Genomic DNA, 19,513 nt, shown 5'->3' with positions numbered 1-19,513 from the left:
TTCTTTTATTCCACAAAATGTTTTACATATTCTATAATTACTGAATCTGCTCATATCTGTATGAAATGTCCAAAGAAATGCTCGTATTGAGCAATTATGGTATTTCTGCAATAAGTTAATTAACTTAGCATTGCTGTATCTGTCATTAGCCTACAACTGCTGCTCAGTGCCAATATTTAGTTTAGGTGATATTACCTCCACCCACATAAAAAAAAGAAGAAAAAAAATTGCTAAGAATTATTTATACTTTTCCTCAAACCTAGCACTCCCTTACATAACACTCACTCTTAGGATGCTTCAAACCAACAATTATGCCGTGGTAGTCAGTTCCTGAACAAAGCCATAGTACAAAGTCAGTAGACCCTGCAAGATTACAACTAGTACTTATTCGCACCATAGCACCTGGTGTACATACAAACCCTGCAGGAGGTACTTCTGTTTAACATTTAGATATATTGTTGATTCTGGCCAATTTGTTCCTCTATGACAAATCAAGTTGGCTCTGTGATCAACGAGATAATCCACATATTGCCATCCTGTCCTTTTAAAAGCCCATCACTATTAGTTTTTAAAAAGACTGCAACATACCATATCGAAGCAACAAAATGTAACAATATTAAGAACAATAAGTTCTTATTTCAGCAGCATGAAGCTGACCAGCAGGAGCCCACAACCACTCAGTGATCATACATTTGATCAAATAGCAAACTGTTTTTTTCCCTGACCAAATAATTATGCTATTATAATTACAGAGGATACAAGAACATTCTTTCAAATTTGACTTTGCCTTAGCTTTTGAACACGACTAAACTTTGAAGTGGCAAATCAAATGGGCTCACTTCAGAATTAAATCTTAAATGTGTTTACAATTCTAGAACAACAGATCCTAGGGCATTGCTAAATACAAAATGTCTTATTACACAAGCCTGAAATGACATTATAGCCTGGTTTACAAAAATGGAACCTGACAACATAATTAGTTACGCAACTTTATTGAGGGGGAAAAAAGGTAGCAGGACATTTACGCCAATTGAGCAAGTTGAATTTCATTGCCACAGCTGTGTAATGTTGGGCCAAGAGTGGCTTTGAATGTTCCAGATCTTTATGATCTAGCAGGACAGAGGAACCAGTGTCAAAATCCCACTGCTGTGCAACACCTGACCCCTTCACCCTGTGATGACATGCATTGCAGGAGTATAGCCCTGAAGAAGCAGCACAGCCTACAGTTAAATTCCCCCTCCCTGAGTAGGCCAGTACTGCGGTCAAATATAGACGGCATGACCCAAGAGGCCAGAGAGAATGACCGACACATGGACCACAAGGCAGAGAAGCAGGAAACGGAGAAAAGATTCCACTGGACGGAAGGGGTCCAGATTAGAGCTGAAGACTGTCAATTCCTGTAGGTCTTGCTGCAGTCTTATTTGAGCAGGCAAACCGAGACTGTTCCTCAGTAAGAGACATACAGGATAAAATGGCCTTAAGACAGTATCCAAACACGAGAGCATAAACAACACAGTTTGTATGTGTCCTGCCACCATCACATGGCATATTTCTGCGTCCATTCCCGCGCTATTCTGTTGTACCTGCAAGAAGCAGAAAGAAAGAGTTGTAAAATACAGAGGAATTATGTCCAAAGCAGTAACATCAGAATAAGTCCTTTGGGAATACTACCATGTCAAAGTACACCCTGTGAAAATTATGAACCTGACACATAGTCTGACATAAAACTAAGGAGAGTGGATGGAGATGCACTGACCCAAAAAAAAAAAAAAATTTGTAAAAAATCTTACAGTAGCAATAACCAATAATCAACAATCAGAAGAACTATGCATTGTTTGCTTTGTTTTATACCAAAACCACATGCGTGACTACATAGTGGATTCTGAAAGTTTTTTTTTTTTTATCTTCATACAATATTAAGCCACAACTAAAAAAGTGACTAAAGAAATAACATCAGTAGCTTTACAGTACTGATAATGGATCTCTGATTTTTTTCATTTCAAGATTTCTTTTAAAACAGGTTAAACTGAAAAGTATCTGTGAAAGGTAAAAAAAAATAAATGTTTTTCATCGCATTATTTATGGAACATGCTCAGTTCAATCTCACAACAAGGCTGATTGCCATAACACAAAAAGCACTAACAAATTAATTAATATAGATCATTGATCATGATGCAGGTGCTAAAATGCTTGAGTCATCATTTGAAACCACGTTTAACTTGGTTTGGATAAAGGTAGGAGCAGTTAATTTCAGCAAATCAAATCAGAAAATTCAAGTGAAAGCAAGGAAAAAGCATTTAACTGTCATATTCTAACACATAAAATGTGAGCTATAAAACATACATTCTAGCATTGGACAGTACTGCAATAAACTGTCTTAAAACATTTTGATATATTGACATATCAGCTTCTGTACTAGAATTTTCCAGAGAAAGCATGTGTATTTTTCACAAGATCAATAACATACCACTGGCTGTTAATCTTTCAAATTCATTTGCATCAAAATGACAGCAACACCAGTTTTAGAAATAAAGTCCCAGTCTTGGTTTTGCCTCAAACATCAAAGGACAAACAAGGAAACAGACAAACCAAATCAGCTGGTGAGCCAGCTGGCTGACTAAAGCATGAGACTTTGTAGCTTTATACTTGTCCTAAAAGTAACTTTATTTGCTCCTAACTGATCTTCTATAATTCATTAAGAATGTGGCTAACAATGGTTTAGGTAAACAACCACAAGGTAAACAAGCACAAGAACTCTATACAAGCTTGCTGCACAAATGATCAGATTCTACCTCCACAGTGTCAAAAATAGTAGAGTAATGACTTTAATTCTTGATATGACAGGTCATTTATAGTGCCTGCCTACCAAACAAAGCCAAAGCAATTTATTGGCTGCATTTGGCAGTGAGTAAGCTGAGTCCTATTTGCATTAGTGTTCCATTATTATGGTGGTAACACCTTCATGCAGTGCTATGCAGGAAGCAGCATCAAGCGCACCACTCATTGCATCCTGTTCACAATGCACAGTGTCTTACCCCTCACCTACAACATGGCGTATTTCTCTGTCCATTCTCTGGCCATTTTATTGTACCTGGCAGTGTATTAAACAAAAATACATAGGCACTGCTGGTCTAATTTTAATAATGCTCATGCTGTAATTTTCTTTGGTGAAGGGTACATGTATGGGTGTACAAGAGATCAACTGAAAGGTGTATACATACTTCTCTGTGTCTGTTTTATAGATTCGTGCAATCTCTGGCACAAGAGGATCGTCTGGGTTTGGATCACATAAAAGGGAACAGATGGACAGGAGAACTACAAAAAGGAGATCAGGTTACAACACAGTAACAATTAATTCCGTAGCTGTTCAGCTTGGATACAACCTATAAAATATTATGCATGACTACACATACATACACACATACATACACAAATACATACACACACACACCTTTAGAAATTGTAAGTGCAGGGGACCACTGTGACCTGAGGATATCCAGACAAATGCTGCCATTACTGTTAATATTTGGGTGGTAAATTCTTGTGGTGAATGCAACCTAACACAAAGACATTTTTAGAAACAGAAATTAACAAAACATTACATTATAAACAACATGATATCCTGAAAACATGACTTAATATGAAGAATTACACCTTTGGGGGCTTGAAGGGGTAGTCTGTTGGGAAGTGTATAGTCAGAAAGAAAACACCACCCTGATATGGGCTCTCATTCTGCATAAAAACAAACCAGGTCAGTTTTATTTGCATTAGTTTGCAAAATAATTAGCCAATGTAGTTGAACAGGATAAAATGTGCTACAGTATGGATGTAAATAACAGACCTACTGGAAAGCTCCCTTTAAATGGCTTTAATGCTACCATCATATTTAGACAAGATGAGAATTAGCCATACTCACAGGGCCCATGATTGTAGCCTGCCAATGAAACACTGAAAGGGGAAAACATTCACCTGTAACCTCACTACAGCCATATTTGACTATGTGGCATATTTAATGTTTAGAAACTCACCATCGTCCCCCACTGGGCCTGCTGAACACTGTGCAGGAGGATCACGGGCCAGGTCAGTCAGCTCCTACCAAAAAAGACCCCAAAAAAACAAATCATGTAAGTATGGGGAAAAATTGAAAGAAGGAAAGAAAACAAAAACAAAACAAAAAAAAAACCCACCACATACTCATGTGTCTGTGTGTGAACAAGAGCGAGAGAAATACACGATATGTTGTCTTTTATGATATTCACTGCAGTTTAGGGCATCTCAACTTATACATGCATAGAGCCTCCATAACTGATAAAAGGTCAATAATGATGCATGCTGTATCCATGGTGATTATGGATGAGTGTGGCCATATGAGTTCTGTGGGTACTCTGCCGGCTTAGTGTATTTTTAGCTCCTGGGGTCACGAGGGATAGGGGGTGGGACAGAACAGATCCACAGGCATGTCTGCCTAGTCCGCAGCACAAGTAGCACAACGTTTATTTTTACTATTGGGTGGGAAGACACCTGAAGTACATTTCGGGAACGGGAGAGGAGGGGGTCCGCCGAGTTAGTTGGCAGACGCCCATGTCCAACTATCCAACGCTAATCATTTGAGCGTTGCACAACTGCAGTTACATTCTGGAACTAAAAACAACTCCATGGCATAGGTTAAATCTGAGATTGAGGTTGACCCTTTTAGCAAATGCCATAAGGCCTCAAAAAGAATGATCACAAGACCAGTTAAAAAAGCACACAATGCAAAAAAAAAAAAAGCCATAAAAACGTTAAAAATATTTCACAAAAACGTTTGCAAACCATATGCGCTAAGAAAAAAAAAAAGTTGGATGAATAAGATCATTATTACAATAATCTAAATCCTAAAGTCTGAAGAGGGAATGTGATGATGGGTCCAGCCAATTTAACCTATATGACAATTTTCACGGAGGCAATGAGTCCATGATTTCATAAGCGCAATAATCATGAACTCTCTAGCTAGCCAAGCTATCTACATCCAGCAGGGCAGAACTTGTTACGACTGACTTTAGTAACTTAGCGGTTAGCTAGAATAGTCCATACGAAACCCTTCGCCTTCGATATTAAATGTACAGCTTCTACGTTGGCACAGTTAGTCTAATAGCTATATTGGTAACCTGCTTCTAATTTGTAGTACAGAAAGGAACGCTTGCCACTTTATTTTTGAGAGTCCTAGTCGTATCTAAAATAGCCATACGCTCAGCGCTAATGTCCAAGCTGACTCCACAGCTAAGGGTCTTAAAGGATGAAATATCTTCACTTGCTATCGTGACCTAATCACCAAGCATACTCTATGGACATACCGCAACTTTAAATAGTTCACTTTTTTAGTAAATTCTCTAGAGCCTTTATTCTTACCTTTTGGATTCTTTTAAGCGCCATCTTACCACTGCGTGTGGCAGCCTACCGGTGCTCCACTACAAACTAGCTGAACTCGACAGCCAGCGACCGCGATCCAAACACGATAAACTCCCCGCTGGCGTGCTGTTGTTATGCTTACCGTGTACTATTTACCAAGTCTCAACGGCTCTTCACTATTAGCCTACGCTGATGCTAAACTGACAGCCAGTTAGCTAGCTAAAAAAAAACAGTTTGCTACTCAATTTCCATGCAGTGAAATAAATTTACCACACTACACGTCGTAATTAATACGCCAAATGAACATTTGATCATCCCACTCCGCTAGTTAGCTAAGATAGAGCATAAGACCGTTACGTTAACCACCCTTCCGCTTTTAATGACGCATAAAAGGGCAATGTTAATCGTTTACTGCCCCCTATCGCGCTGGAGACAAGGGTAACTGTAAAGAGCACTATTTCTACTACTCTCTCTACATTTTCCCCCTCATGAAATAAAAATAACACTACTTAAACAGTAAAGGGAAATATCAGACTATAGAACTTGGGAATATAATTTAGGACAAAGAAGCTTGGAACATAAAAGGTGCTAAGAAAATGGGGCCGTTATAATAGGAATCTGTCCCGAACAAGGTTAGGCTGGGGGAGGAAAGTTTCATAGGCAGACAGCAAGCAGTCTTGTGTTGTGTAAAAGAAAGAGGCATGCAGGTGACAACAGCACAAGCACTGTGGGGCCCTGATTTAGACAGCAGGTTAAAAAGTCAATCTATGCTTCTGGTAGTCTGATTTTAGATGCAATGCCAGCATGTGCTGATGACACAGTGTCAACACATCAGTGTGGCCCACGTTGCAGCTGAGACAGTATGGCTAGATTTCAGAGTATGAACTTATGGAAAAGACTGGACTGGTAAACAAATAATAAAAATGACGTAATTACATAAATAATAGTGTTGCCTTAACGGAAAATAAAGAACACAATGACAAAATTAAGCAACTTTTAAGAGTCAGTCCAACAGTTATACAATTTCATGAAAAGCAAAAAATGCAATTGGGCCATAATAATGTTATTTATGTATAAAAATCAGGATTAAGAGAAACGAAGGCGCTGAGGCACAGCCAGTTTGTGATGCTCTCTGAGGTGAATGACATACAGACCTCACTCATCTGAGCCTGCATCCCAGGCTACAACATATAGAAAATACACTCATCATTAACAACAAGTAAAATAACTTTGCTTGAAGAAATTTACTGAATTAACTTAATGTTCACATTACCATACAGTACTTTAGAAAGGGCCAATAAGATCATCGAGTCCGTTCCATTAGCAATTCAGTTACCTTTTCTGATATAAAGGCAAATGTATATTTTCAAAGTCAATCTGGAAAATCAACCTCATATTAAACATTTCCACACAAATTTAGCTTCAAGAATGTTAAAGATGAATATATTTGGTATTGCTTAACAGAGGGATGTAGAAGTAGATTCACTCCTCCAACGATTTTAGTGTTGTAGCCATTGGTACCCAGATCTCAGTAAAAGAGGAGCAGGTCAGTTCTTTGGCGCTTAATTACCTCTCCATAGTGCCTTAATGGCCTCCTGCTTTCTCCTTTTTCTCAATTCTGCTCAGGTAACTCCCTGAATAGAGAGCTAATAGAGTCTTCATTTCTCTCCCTGTGCTGCGATGCAGGTCCTCCCTCTGATGAGCAGCTAGGAGCAGCAATGTTTATGCCTTCAGAGTCGCCACTAGAGCTACAGGTTAGGTCCTGCATGCTGCTCCTCTTGGCTGGTCCTTCAGACTCACATTTTTTATTCAAGGAACAGACTCCATCTCCCTGTGGGCCATGTGCTTCTTCTTGGTGCACATCAGCGTGCTCAGGGGCTGTCTCTTGGTGATGTGGGTGGGGCTGTGGTGGGGCTGGCTGGGGATGGATGTCATGTGCAGCAGTTGTTTGGGTGGATGCAGGCTGTTTGATGGAGGTATGACACATTGGGCATGTTTCCTGCACATACAGCCACTTCCTTAGACAGTTTCCATGAAAGAAATGGCCACAGTAGGTTATCACTGCTGATGTCATATCCTGTGAAGAGAGGAGAGAAGAGTAAGTGAAAGCATGGTCACAAGGTTGTAGAAACAAAGATGGAAGAGTACCACAACTGCACAAAAGTCAATATGTAAGCACATTCTGAATAACATATACAGACTTCAGCTCAGTAAAGCAGTCTTCACTGGACTAAAGCCAGAAACCTGCCCTGATTAGGCAGTAGTATGTTCTTCCACCTTTACCACTTCTCTATGCACCCCACTGCCCAAGAGCTGGACCATATCCCACTGTAGCAGGATGAGACACTGACCTGAAAACAGATGGCACATACATCGCTGTGCTCCTGCAGCTGCTGAGTACTGGCCCGTGGGAGCAAATTGATCTTGCGTGCCGCTTCCTGTCGGAGCAGGAAGCTCTTCCAGCCGGCCTGGGCACGCAGCCACACATTGCAGTAGGAATGGATGATGATTACCGACGCCCCCATCCAGCTCCACTCACCCCACAGGGACTCCCACGCCCCATATGCTACCACACACAGCGCCACCGCGAACTCCAGTATCCGACACACACCATTTACATAATAGACCACCTCATCCAGGCCAGGCAAGGGAGCACCGCGCCACACCTCCACCATGAACAAGCAGTAGATCAGCAGGGTGCCTGTGACCTAGAACACAATAATCAGCAAGTTCACGAAAATCTTGTGTGTGTTTGTTTGAATTAAGAGATACATCATCCATAGGGGCACAAAGCCTCCAGCCTCTCGCGGCATACCTGCAGTGACGTAAGCATGCAGCTGGAGACCAGAATGAGAAGCCAGAAGTCCATGTGGAAGAACTGGGAGATCTTATAGGCCATGAACCCCGGGAACAGCAGCAGAAAAGCACACATGCTCAGACCCCGCACATGCTTCCACACGCTCCTACGGATGCACGGCTTCAGGTTTTAGAATGAAGTTTTAGAATGACTTTTGTTTGAAAATAAAGTACTTTTATTAAGATTTTTCAGCAGTCCTATACTGAAAAATTTTAAAATGTCCTGAACTTTAATGTTTCATTTTATTTATCTAAACACATTAATTTTTCAAATCATCATGGGGGTGAGCCTTTCCGTTTATGAATGTGTCATTTATTTGCCATTCCGCAGATTTGGAGCAATAATTACTTGTATTAATTTACATAGTGCTGGTCTTAATCTTAAAATATCACAAAAATCTCAAAACGTGTGGTAATGTATCACATACCACATAAACTCCTAAGTCTCTGCACATTTTGAATGCTACCTTCACCTCCATATCCATCCAGTGCTCAGTCTGGAGAGTTCATTTGGAGTAAGAGAACCACAACTACCTTGTTGCATGCCCACATGAGGGAAATAAGAAAAGGTGAAAAAAATACCAGCCATTACTGACTACTGCGCAGGCTCCAAGTGTCCCTTTTAAAGATTTACATTTATAGCATCTAGCTTGAACTGGCAATGCGTTTATGCAAACTGACTTACAATTATGACTGGGGTCTTGCTCTGGGGCCCAACAGTGGCAAATTGGCAGCTGTGGGGCTTGAACTGGCAACCTTCTGATGACTAGTAGGATATCATAACCACTGATCTACCACAACCCTTCAGAATCACAGACATTTTGGAAAATGTAATGAATTTGAATGATACATTCTACCTGTTTCTACTGGCCCCAAGACCTAGCACAATGGGCTCAGTTATCTCACTCATGCTCTGCAGTGTAGAAGTGAGAACAATAAAGAGGATGATGAAGAGGAGGAAGCAGCGTTGCAGTGCTACCATGTCCAACAAGCCAGTCTGCAGGGCCAGCAACAGCAGGGTCACACCCTCTGTCACACCCCTACAACACATGCACACAAAACATATCACAATATGTATTTACTTAGAAACACACACGTGCACAAACACACACACATGCACACACCTGTGCATGACATTGTGATTCTGCAGGGCTGTAAATCCTCCCAGGTAGAACTTGCAGAGGTTTAGGAGTCCCAGAGCCAAATAAGAAACCACAAATGTCAAACCCAGCAGAGAGTATGGACTAGCACAGCATTCTGACATGCTTACACATGCAAACAGATGTTTGCGCGCGCGCGCGCACACACACACACACACACACACACACACACACACACACACACACACAGAGAGAGAGAGAAAGAAAAACAGAACATTAGCATATTTTTCAAAGAACCAATTTGGCATACACAAGTTCACAATTTCTGAATTGCAAAAAAAGTTAACAAATCATTTGAATGTTACTATTTAGCTATATGGATGTGCAATGTAGAATTTGTATTGAGACAACATGAACACAGGAGATTCAATTTCAGTTTGGACATTGCTCACTCAGTTCACAATAAACTAAAGTGAAAAGTACAGATTAGCTCATATTTGTGAACCTTAGACTGAACCAGTTCCCCTCTCCAAATCCAGATCTTAAATAATCAAAAACTGCAAAATACCTACTAGGTAACGTCACATTAACCTAAAGGGTACACATGGTGCAAGCGTTTCACCAATGCCACTTTTGGGCTCAGAGGAAAAATGTTGCAAATTGCAAGTTAAAAGTTCACAACCATTATTAATTGTTGAGAATGCAACCACTAATATAAAATATTAATACAATACTGAAGCATTACACTTGCTTTAATTCTGGGATATATTAATCCTTATGCACAGTAAGTTTCAGAGTAGCAGAGTTTACCATGTGAGAAGATAGAGCAGCAGCCCCTCCTGAACAGCAGTGGGGGTACCCACATTAGAGACAAGCTGGACCCCAAAGAGCACAAACCAGAAGACACTGAACAACACAGGTACAGCAAAGCTATGCCAAAGAGACACGCCCACTGCCAGCAACCGGTACAAATCCGTCATCTATAGCAGAGACATACGAGAAACAAACACTTGGTTCTGGCAGGACAGCGTGTGCCAACATGTATTTGAACTTCCATAATATTGCTATAATGAGGGGCTTAGGTGTTCTGATTGAGTGTGTCTACCTCTGCTTGGGCCATCTCACGATATGCTGCTCTGGCCAGTCTATATGGCACAAAGAGGTTCATGAGGAGGAAGATGGCGACCTCTGCCCCTGTTATCCCCATGGAAACGGTGGTGAGCGTGAGGACGGCATCTTGAGAAACGGAACATGCACGTGCCACGAGAGGGACCAAGTGAGCAGAGAACAGCCACACACGACGAGTGCGCATGAGGAACGCACACAGAGTGGTAACAATAATCTGACCTGTTAACAAATCAGCACAGACAGACACATACACACAGACACACAAGAGTGAAAACTGACCATCTGGTAATAAGTAACATACATATACAGAATTTGGGTTGCATTATCTTGACTGTTTCGAAAGACATTTGGAAACAGTAGTGATTTATTAATTCTTCCTTGCATTTACGTACAACAGCTGTCATAATTCTAGCTATTCTCCACCACCCAGGTTTTCCTAAGAAATTCACAGCCGAGTGTGTTTTACTGTGTAATTCACAGTAAAATCGGAAAGTAAAGTTCCAGTGGAAGGCAAATAACTGTGAAAGGTCATGCGAATTGGTTGTATTTTAAAAATTCTAAATTTGTTCACTCATCTTTTGACTCATACAGCATAATCCGCAAGACATGGGTAACATCTGGGGGCACCATCAACAAGAACAAACAAACAAATAAATAAATAAATAAAAATGTTTAAAAAAATCAATCATGACCTTTCTCATCACTTAAGAAATTATTTTATAAAAACAGACAGGATGTTTTCTGAAGGAAAACAAACTCTGGCCGGAGGCTTATATGGGCCATTGGCCAATTAAAGATTGGGGTTTGCATGTTGCCAGCAGGAGAGATAATAGCAGGAAACCGACTGAAAGCTTTCATAAGCTTTATTTAAGGAAACCAGCTAGGTAACAAGACTAAAGCCAAGTAGACAGCAAGGCCACTCAGTGATTTTAAGCCATCTGAAATGGCCTAAGCAAATTACTCTATGATTTGAAATTCCTATATGCTACCACACACTATGTAGAAAAAAAAAAAAGTGAGGTGTGTGTTTCTTTTCAACATCAACATTTTTAACAGCGTTAATAGAAGTGAGCTGGCCTTCAAAGGGATAACAATAAAATCCCAGTAGGCTCAGCTGATTAATGACCAATTCATAATATGTGATATGATATTCTAATAAATGAAATTTATGAATTTAATAAATCTGATCTCAGGTCAGAGGAGTTGTACCTACTTGTTAGTGCAGTCACAAAACGATTCAAAGCTGGTGGATCAAGGAAGAGTGCATAGTCATACCCGTATTGACTCTCCGCTAGCAGGTACTCCCTGTTCATACAAGAAACAAACCCTTGTGTCCAGTGTCCACTCATCTTAACAGCTGTATTACACAGTTCATGTGTAGTTGATACATGCATTTATCAAAAACACAGCTGCTACCACATGTCTAAGAGCAAATTAGATATGACAATGAGACCATGAATGCAAAATAGTTCTGAACACAGGACTGAGGACCCAAAGTGTGTGTGGACTGAATGCTAATCTTACTGTATTCTGCTGAAAAGACAAGGTGATTAGAAGACTAATAACCATATTTTTGACACTACATGCATGTTAAACCCGTCTACACTGACAAGACCCTGCTAGGATGTTCTGTGCTTCTTGAGACGTTTATGGTGAATACTATTTTTTCTTCATCCAGTATAAGTGTGTAGGTAAGAATGGAAACTGCTTTCCTACCATAGAAGTGAAATGGCCTAAGATGTCATTGACAGCTTAGCCTGACAAATTTTATCGCTAGTCTTTTAGTCATGACAGATTTTCAGAAATAGATATACGCATAATAATTGTATAGTTTTTATAGCAGGAAAATTTTGCACATTTTTAGGGAACAAACTTTTTCCATAACAAAAGAATGGAACAGTGACTGCAGGTGACTACATGTTATCTGAGTATTAAGAGGAAAAATTACACCCCGCCACCCACTTCTGAGTTATTAGAGAGGTTTCAGACATTTCTTGAGAAAAGGCAAGACTCTCTTCGGCAGTTTTGACGAAATAAAGACTGTAAATACAGAAAAGCAGGATAACACGTCTTGCTTTTGAACTGATTACCTTTTGAGCTGATAACTTTTTGAATTGATAACCATTTGCCAACCTTAAGTCCACAGAGCAGATCTGACAGAGCAGCCCTGCCCCATGGAAAGACCACACTGAATCCCACCACCTAACAAACTAATCATTTTTTAGAGTCCCTGTCAATCACAGGTAAACCCACCCTGCCCCCACAAAGTGATAAAATATGGTAGCTATTAACATGTCATATATTGCCTGCCTATCTTACTTGGAAGTGTTCTCACCTAGAGATCTGATGGCCCATGTAGAGAAGAAGGGCAGTGAGAATATGTAGATAAAGCTGCACAATGTGTCCAAGTGGCAACAGCAAGACCACCGTGCTTACTATGTGACCTGTGAACATACAGTAACCTATATGAATGCAGGATGTCAACCAGCAACAGTCCAACAGGGAATGTGGAGGTAATTCTAATAAATGAAGGACAAAGGTAACCAGTACCTAGGTAGTACATGTTCCAGATGACATACTTATACTTGAAGAGCAGGTCCTCGCTCTTCGCTCTGAGATGATACGTGAAGCTCTCAACGTCGCATTTATAGAGCAGGTCCAGTACCAAGATGCTGGGCACCCTAAGGACCACATTAGCTACGTCTTCTAATCGCACCATGTTTACCACGGAACCGCGACCAAGCACAGGATGATGGTGTCAGGTCATGAATTGCTGAAGGCGACGTCTTTTAAGGCTTCTGTTCTTGAAAAACTTCATACAGTCGACTAATTCCTGCCAGTATAAGCTGCTATCTAGTGAAGTGGTATGCAGTGTTCTTCCAGTACTGTTGTTAGCTTGTTAATCGTCTTTAAGTCGCTATCTCTAGCTAATGTTATCTGACTTCACATTGCATCGGTCCTCGACATATTTTCGGTTCACTGTGCTGGCACAATCTTCCTTCCGGGTTTTTGCAAGCTTTTGAAGACGTTTATGAGTAGCATGGCAAAAGATGCACGGCTACTTAAAGAAGGCTGACTGCTTAACGTTACCTAACCTACATTTCTTTCGTAAAAGCCGGTGTCGTTTGTTCGCTACAATAAAGCCATGTGTCACCATGGCCTGGCTTTCAACTCCTAGAAAAGAAGAAAAGCAAAGCAGAATGACAATTTGCACTTTACACTCTAACTTAGCTAGACTGTAAAACTGTTACTGCCAACTTTGTTTTGAAACTAATGACAGGACGGAACTTAAGTCTATGAACAAATATCCACACCAGATCTGTCATATTAAAGCGTCTTCTTCCTGTGAAATGGGAAGTCTGTCGCGTCCGATGTAGAAAAATAAGCCCTCACGTACTCACCTACTACAGCCACCTGCGGCTAGTCCACTGCGGCTATGTAGTTTTGCAAACGATAGCTTCTTTTTCATTCCTGGTAATGTCCTCCAGTGAACAACTACTATTTAAACACACAGTACTTGCTTTTAAAAAGTGAGGGAAACCACTGATAACATCATTAAGCAATGCAAGTTTGACAGTTAGACAAGGCTATTCCATCATCGTGGATCTGGTGAGTATAAGGGGGTAGGGGAAGTGAATAAGGGCTTGATTTATTTCGCTTGAGACGTCGACAATTTGTTGACTACTGCCATCTCCCGTTGGCCAGAAAAATAGATTTTGACTGAATTTAGTGGAATTTGTATTTAGGTGTATATGATAGCGCAATATGGAAACATAGTAATACTAACGGTACTGTGATATGTAATATGTAGACCTATGGAAGAATTAAATTTTCTCACTCAAGATGATTTTTCCTACTATCGTGATCAGGTTAACCTTGTTAACCTTGTTTCCTTACCTAATATGATCACAAAAATTCACATAAACAGCAGAGAAGCAAAAGACCACTGAGCACGGTACATACCGCCTAATGACCCTATGTAATACTAAGACGAAGTGCATTAGGTATTCTTTGATTCACAGAAAACATTTTACTTAGCAATGTAATGCGTTATTTGGTCTTTTGATTAACAGTTTTAAATGAAACTGAGAAAAACGTTTTTAACAATAGATTCATTAAGATTATCAACATGTAACATTTTAAAAGATTATCAACATTTAACATTCAAAAAGAAATGTATTTATCTTGGTTGTGGAGCCAAGAATATTAAACAATAGGCCTAGGTGTATCAGGAAAACATAAGCCCACTGTAGAGATGATGTAAAACTGCACCCATTCCTCACCCCCTCCTTGTTTTTTTTTTAAGTAGTCATCTTTTCATCCTTCTCATACTGAAATTAAAGTTTTGAGTAAGAGTGATATCAGAGAGGTCAGTTCCACATTAGAGGAAGCAGGAAAACCCTCTTACCACTCCCTTGGGTAACCTGCACCCTTACAGAATTTACGTATAGAGCATTTGAATGTAGTGTCTCTTGGTTAAAGTGCAAGTAGAAAGCAACGGGTGCTATAAAGGTCTGTCTCTGTGAGCATGGGGGAAAGGAAATGGGCTCAGTGACCTTTGCAGCCAATTTCCCCCGTGTTCAAACAGCAGCATGAAAGCCACGTCTGTTTCTGAAGTCCTGTGCAAAATGTCATTTGCAACTTATCCTACCAGCAGAAGGATTTTCTCTGAAAGTAGATTCCCTCATTGTTGCCATGGGCTTTTAAGTCACTGCACATGGATGGTTTGACCCTACCCATACTGTGTGCTTTCTAAGAACTGAGTACACAGTTTTGCTTCTCCAAGCAAAAAGTGGTTTATGAGGAAGAGAGTGTGGTGAAATAGTCTGTACTCAGCATGACAGTAAGTATATTCCAGTGCCACTAAACATCTTTACATGAGCATTTTTGTTGATATAATTAGTATTTTCTGATAGAAAATTACAGTAAATTTTAAGATCATATTTGTCAACTCATTGCTGTGTGGCATGCTCCTTGAAACTTAATCTCATGAGAAATTATTTATATTGAATTTTTTCAATCAGTATTGCTCATATAAAGAAGGTGTAATAATATTATGAGATAATATTGAAGAATCCTGAAGCTATATACTGGGTAGCTGCAGTTCAGAGTGTTTTTTTATACATATGTTTTCAATTTTAGGATAAGATACTCATATGAGACATTCACTGCTATCGGTTTACCACTGCAAGAATATTTAAATGGTCTCTATCTGTTGTGGTACACTAATTTTTGTATAAACACACAACACACCTTTTGTAAAACAAAAAGAATTATTTTCTAGGGGAAATAAGAGACTATTGAGACTCAGAATTAACTACAATCTACACTGCAATGTCAGCAACATCCTGCTGTTTCATTTCAAGAAAAGACGGGTGTACATCAATAATATTATTTCCATTGAAGATTTCAGAGTTGGACAATCAATGAAACATCACTGTTTCAGTAAGATGAGTTTGAAAATATTCCATGACTTCACCTTACAGTAAATGTAACATGGAAGCAGAGAGTGGGAAGGTGGAAGAACTGTATACACAGCTTTAGCACCACACCTCAGTATGATGCAATACACATGCTTACATGTATCAATCAGCAGAAACTTCTGAAACCTGAACTGTTTGTTCTGGTTTTTTGTTGTTGTTTTTTTTTCTTTTTTTGTATTGGAGCAGTAACAGTAAACATGACTATGAATTAACATTTAGCATGTATGATTTCCATTTCCTTTTTGGAAACACAGCTTGCTTTCAGATTTTTAGTTTCCCTGTGTTTCTGCCATGTCACCTCTCCTCGTGTGGAACCACTCTTTTGCAAGAGGGGAATTCCTGGTTCCTACACAGCCGAGTGTGTTTTTTTTCCCTCTCTCTCCCTCTCCCCTTTTCCCTTTTTTGTTTTATGGGAACTGAGGGGCTGAACCAGTGAGATGTTTTTCCTCAGAAGTGCTGTGTATTGATTCATTACGAGGGGGCGGGACACTCCCTCCCACTGCTTCCTTCTTACTGGGAAGTGACTGCCAGGGTTACCGGACTCAGAGAGCATGGGTGAGTGTGTGCATGAGAGGCAAGAAGACGGCGATACATAGGTATTTAAGTTGAAAAAACTAAGAGGTCATTTATAAGACTTCTCTTCTCTGCCTGGGAGGTTGTCGTTTGTACTGGAGACTCTGGTGGTAGCTTTGATAATGGTGGGCACGCTTTTTCCAGCAGGAAAATATGTTAAGAGTATTGTGTCAAATGGGGATCAGTTTGTCTCTCATGTAGGTGAGTATCAAGTACACAGGATAGGTATTGTTTGGAAACAAGTAATTGAATACATTATTAACTAGTATTGTGGAATTAACTAAGTGGCAAATTACTAAAAAGTAAAGTGACTAAACGTTTTAGTGCTTTAAGAAGTAATTTTCAACATGTGGTATTGCATCAGTTAAATTGTTACAGTCTGATAAAATGCAATTATTTGCTGGGTGTGTCTTTTTTGTACACACGCTATGATATGACCTGTATGTAAGAAGCTATAACATAACATTAATAGATCACATTTGGACTTTTAAGGGGCTTTCCAGCAGTTCACTTATTAAGGTAGTTGAACTGGTTCAGTTCCATTTAACGGAAAGAAAGAATTTCCTGATACTCCTCAGGTGTGGCTAGTATTCAACTGAGGATATGAAGTGCAGTGTGCCTGTCTCAGGAACTTAGTAATGATCAAACATTAAACAAATATGTGATTGAGATAACATTGACAAACTAAATGTAGTTATGCCATGACACATGTTCCAGCAGTGGGGTTTTTTAGGACCAAGAAGGTATTATTACAGACTGCAAAGGTTAACTAGACTTACTATTACAGACTGACAAGGTGTTGAGTAGTGCTGAGAGCTCTTAAATTTGTCACACTGTTAGACTATACTTCATGGTACTGCTTGAACTCTCTCACGTCTGTTTTTAGTTTAGTAAATGCGATTCCAGTGATGACTCTCAAAAGCTGTGTCTAATTTCCACAGCTGCATTCCCATGGACATAGTAACAAACTACTGCATCCAGTTTTCACTGAGTATCTTTACCTTGATATAAATTGGTATAATGGCTTTAAATATGTTCTTAATAAGTAACCATAATTGCAGCTTAAGGTGTGAGACCATTTTCATTTCAACAGTCTGGAACCCAATAGCCGATATGTGCTTCTCCTGAGTACTTGGCCCTGAGAACTGAATTCCATAGATGGTGGTCATGAAGTAGCTCATCTATGGACTCAGTTCTTCTGGCAGTGTGCTCTTTATCTGCATATAAAGCTGATCACTATATATGAAGCAATTATTGTATTTTGTTAAATCTAGAAAATGTTTGAGAAGATCTTTATAAATGTATGGTTTCAGCAATTGAAGAAAATTTTGTGAGAAAATAGCTGGATTTTCATTATTTAGAAACATGAAATCTAATACGTTACTAAGTGACAAACCATCCTTGTGTTGTTTTCTTTTTTGTTTGTTCGTCACACTGTATGTATTTAGCAATATGTGTGGGTGTGCTAAACAAATGGCCTCAGGAAGGCACATAAACTTGCATTACACGTTGTTATTCAGTTATTCAATGTCCTCATTTAAGAAAAAAGTATCTAAAAGTATTACCTTAACACAGTGAGCTGCATGTCATTACAATAAAACACCTTTGAATGCCTAAAGACATGTGATATATCTAGTGTTTCATATTTCACAGAAAGTACACACACACATATATATATATATATATATGTAAAATAAGTCAATGTTTAGTAAAGATGTGGGTTAAAATATGCAAACATTACATATCCACCCACACACTGACCACAAATATATCTTATCTCTAGCTCCTGGTAAGTGACTCAGGATCATTCCATGGAAACTGGAAGTCAAGGCTACCATACAAAGAATGCTCACAGCTCATAACCATACTTGACAATCCATGACAAGCCATCTGAGATAAAATAACAACAAAGAAAAAATTATGACTCAGTTATAATGTCATAACATTGGGCTAAACACAAAGTGGGTTAAAGGCAAAAAAAAAGATTTACTAGCTTTAAATTTAATGATGAAATATAGTTACTGATATTCTACACACGTCCTTCTTTGCAGTAATAGGTAAAAATGTTCATTAGCAATTAAGACTATTAACAAATATAAACAAGATAATCTGGCCACTATTAGATAGTTTTCCTATATTTCATTTCTTCATTTCCTTCCTGACACTTTGAATCATACCATTCTCGTCATGATGACTCTGTACCCTGTCAGACCACCATCTTCTCCACCCTGTACTCCCGTTCCCCCATGCACAGCTTTCGCCCACACCACAGACTACCCCCTATGATAGCTGATGTTGACAGTGCCGCTGGGGTAGGTTCCACATTCTTGCCGCATGTCCTCTTTCACAAAGCCTGGAAGTTCCTAACTGACTCAGACACTATCTTCAGCTTTCTCCAGCTTGTATATCTCTCAGGGTGAAGCTCTCTGGTCATGTTCCACTAAGGGGCTCAGGAAGGCTACCCTGAGTGGTTCTGTTAATTGGCAGGTTTTGAAGATGGGGAGTATATAGATGGTGGTAATATCAATACCAAGGACTAGGTAGGAAGGCTGGTATAGGTACATAGTAATGGTGGACCTCCAAGCTATGTGGCTTTATCTTGACTGCATAGACAGTTCTGTGTGAGGACAGTCACTGGCTGCTGTGGAGCATTAGTGTGTGTAGGAGACAGAATGTGACCATGAACCTGTGGCTCTGCAATTGTGGAGCAACACAGAACATGAGGCAGTAATAGTAGTGTATGTATGAATAATGAAAGTTTGTGGTTGCTTGAAGTGGATGAAATACATATAAGTTATAAGGATATGCATATATACACTACCTGGTAGAAAATGCAACAGTGTTCAGTAGTAAAAAAATGCACACTGGTTGAACATAAGATCTAATATCCTACTTTATAAACAAGTCTTTAAATTGAAAACAACTGACAAATAAGATAATGATACAGAATAATAGTAGGCAAACAGAAGTTTGACGTTAATACAT

The 19,513-nt window shown here is 39.5% G+C and overlaps 2 protein-coding genes across 6 annotated transcripts; both read right to left on the bottom strand.

Moving 5' to 3' along the window:
- Positions 1-975: 975 nt before the first annotated feature.
- Positions 976-5,754, bottom strand: ube2d3 (ubiquitin-conjugating enzyme E2D 3). Of its 3 annotated transcripts, none has more exons than XM_027023594.2 (8): positions 5,389-5,754; positions 4,029-4,092; positions 3,917-3,948; positions 3,655-3,732; positions 3,452-3,557; positions 3,222-3,315; positions 3,036-3,091; positions 976-1,583 (listed from the first exon to the last, which is right to left on the bottom strand). In XM_027023594.2, the coding sequence occupies exons 1-7, from the start codon at positions 5,410-5,412 to the stop codon at positions 3,043-3,045; spliced, it is 447 nt and encodes a 148-aa protein (XP_026879395.1). In that variant the 5' UTR covers positions 5,413-5,754; the 3' UTR covers positions 976-1,583; positions 3,036-3,042. The 3 variants fall into 3 exon arrangements, with proteins under 3 accessions (XP_026879395.1, XP_026879394.1, XP_026879396.1); XM_027023593.2 differs by having other exon boundaries at positions 3,043-3,091; positions 5,389-5,752; XM_027023595.2 differs by lacking the exon at positions 3,036-3,091.
- A 614-nt stretch (positions 5,755-6,368) lies between these two features.
- Positions 6,369-14,086, bottom strand: zmp:0000000662 (RING finger protein 145). 3 transcript variants are annotated; one of them, XM_027023612.2, is made up of 11 exons: positions 13,874-14,086; positions 13,023-13,646; positions 12,808-12,916; positions 11,686-11,777; positions 10,450-10,691; positions 10,155-10,324; positions 9,369-9,509; positions 9,102-9,284; positions 8,204-8,351; positions 7,740-8,096; positions 6,369-7,465 (listed from the first exon to the last, which is right to left on the bottom strand). In XM_027023612.2, exons 2-11 carry the CDS (start codon positions 13,189-13,191, stop codon positions 7,001-7,003), a joined length of 2,076 nt encoding a protein of 691 aa, XP_026879413.2. In that variant the 5' UTR covers positions 13,192-13,646; positions 13,874-14,086; the 3' UTR covers positions 6,369-7,000. The 3 variants fall into 3 exon arrangements, with proteins under 3 accessions (XP_026879413.2, XP_026879415.2, XP_026879416.2); XM_027023614.2 differs by having other exon boundaries at positions 10,155-10,219; XM_027023615.2 differs by lacking the exons at positions 12,808-12,916; positions 13,023-13,646; positions 13,874-14,086 and having other exon boundaries at positions 11,682-11,705.
- Between the last annotated feature and the right edge of the window lie 5,427 nt (positions 14,087-19,513).

This window comes from Electrophorus electricus, chromosome 11 (genome assembly GCF_013358815.1).
Source record: "Electrophorus electricus isolate fEleEle1 chromosome 11, fEleEle1.pri, whole genome shotgun sequence".
In the NCBI taxonomy this organism is placed as follows: domain Eukaryota; kingdom Metazoa; phylum Chordata; class Actinopteri; order Gymnotiformes; family Gymnotidae; genus Electrophorus; species Electrophorus electricus.
Note: the sequence above shows the minus strand (reverse complement) of the source record. Positions and strands in the feature narration are given on the sequence as shown.

Bases quoted from the DNA above. Each gene is read 5' to 3' on its own strand.
- ube2d3 (XM_027023594.2), bottom strand. From the start codon at position 5,412: ATGGCGCTTAAAAGAATCCAAAAG. The intron at 4,093-5,388 runs GTAAGAATAAAG...CTTTTTTGGTAG, and splicing joins CGCTTAAAAGAATCCAAAAG to GAGCTGACTGACCTGGCCCG. The intron at 3,949-4,028 runs GTGAGTTTCTAA...TTCCCCTTTCAG, and splicing joins AGGCCCAGTGGGGGACGATG to TGTTTCATTGGCAGGCTACA.
- zmp:0000000662 (XM_027023612.2), bottom strand. From the start codon at position 13,191: ATGGTGCGATTAGAAGACGTAGCTAATGTGGTCCTTAGGGTGCCCAGC. The intron at 9,285-9,368 runs GTGTGTGCATGT...CATGTGTTGTAG, and splicing joins AATCACAATGTCATGCACAG to GGGTGTGACAGAGGGTGTGA. The intron at 8,352-9,101 runs GTAGAATGTATC...GTGCATCCGTAG, and splicing joins CTTGGGGCCAGTAGAAACAG to GAGCGTGTGGAAGCATGTGC.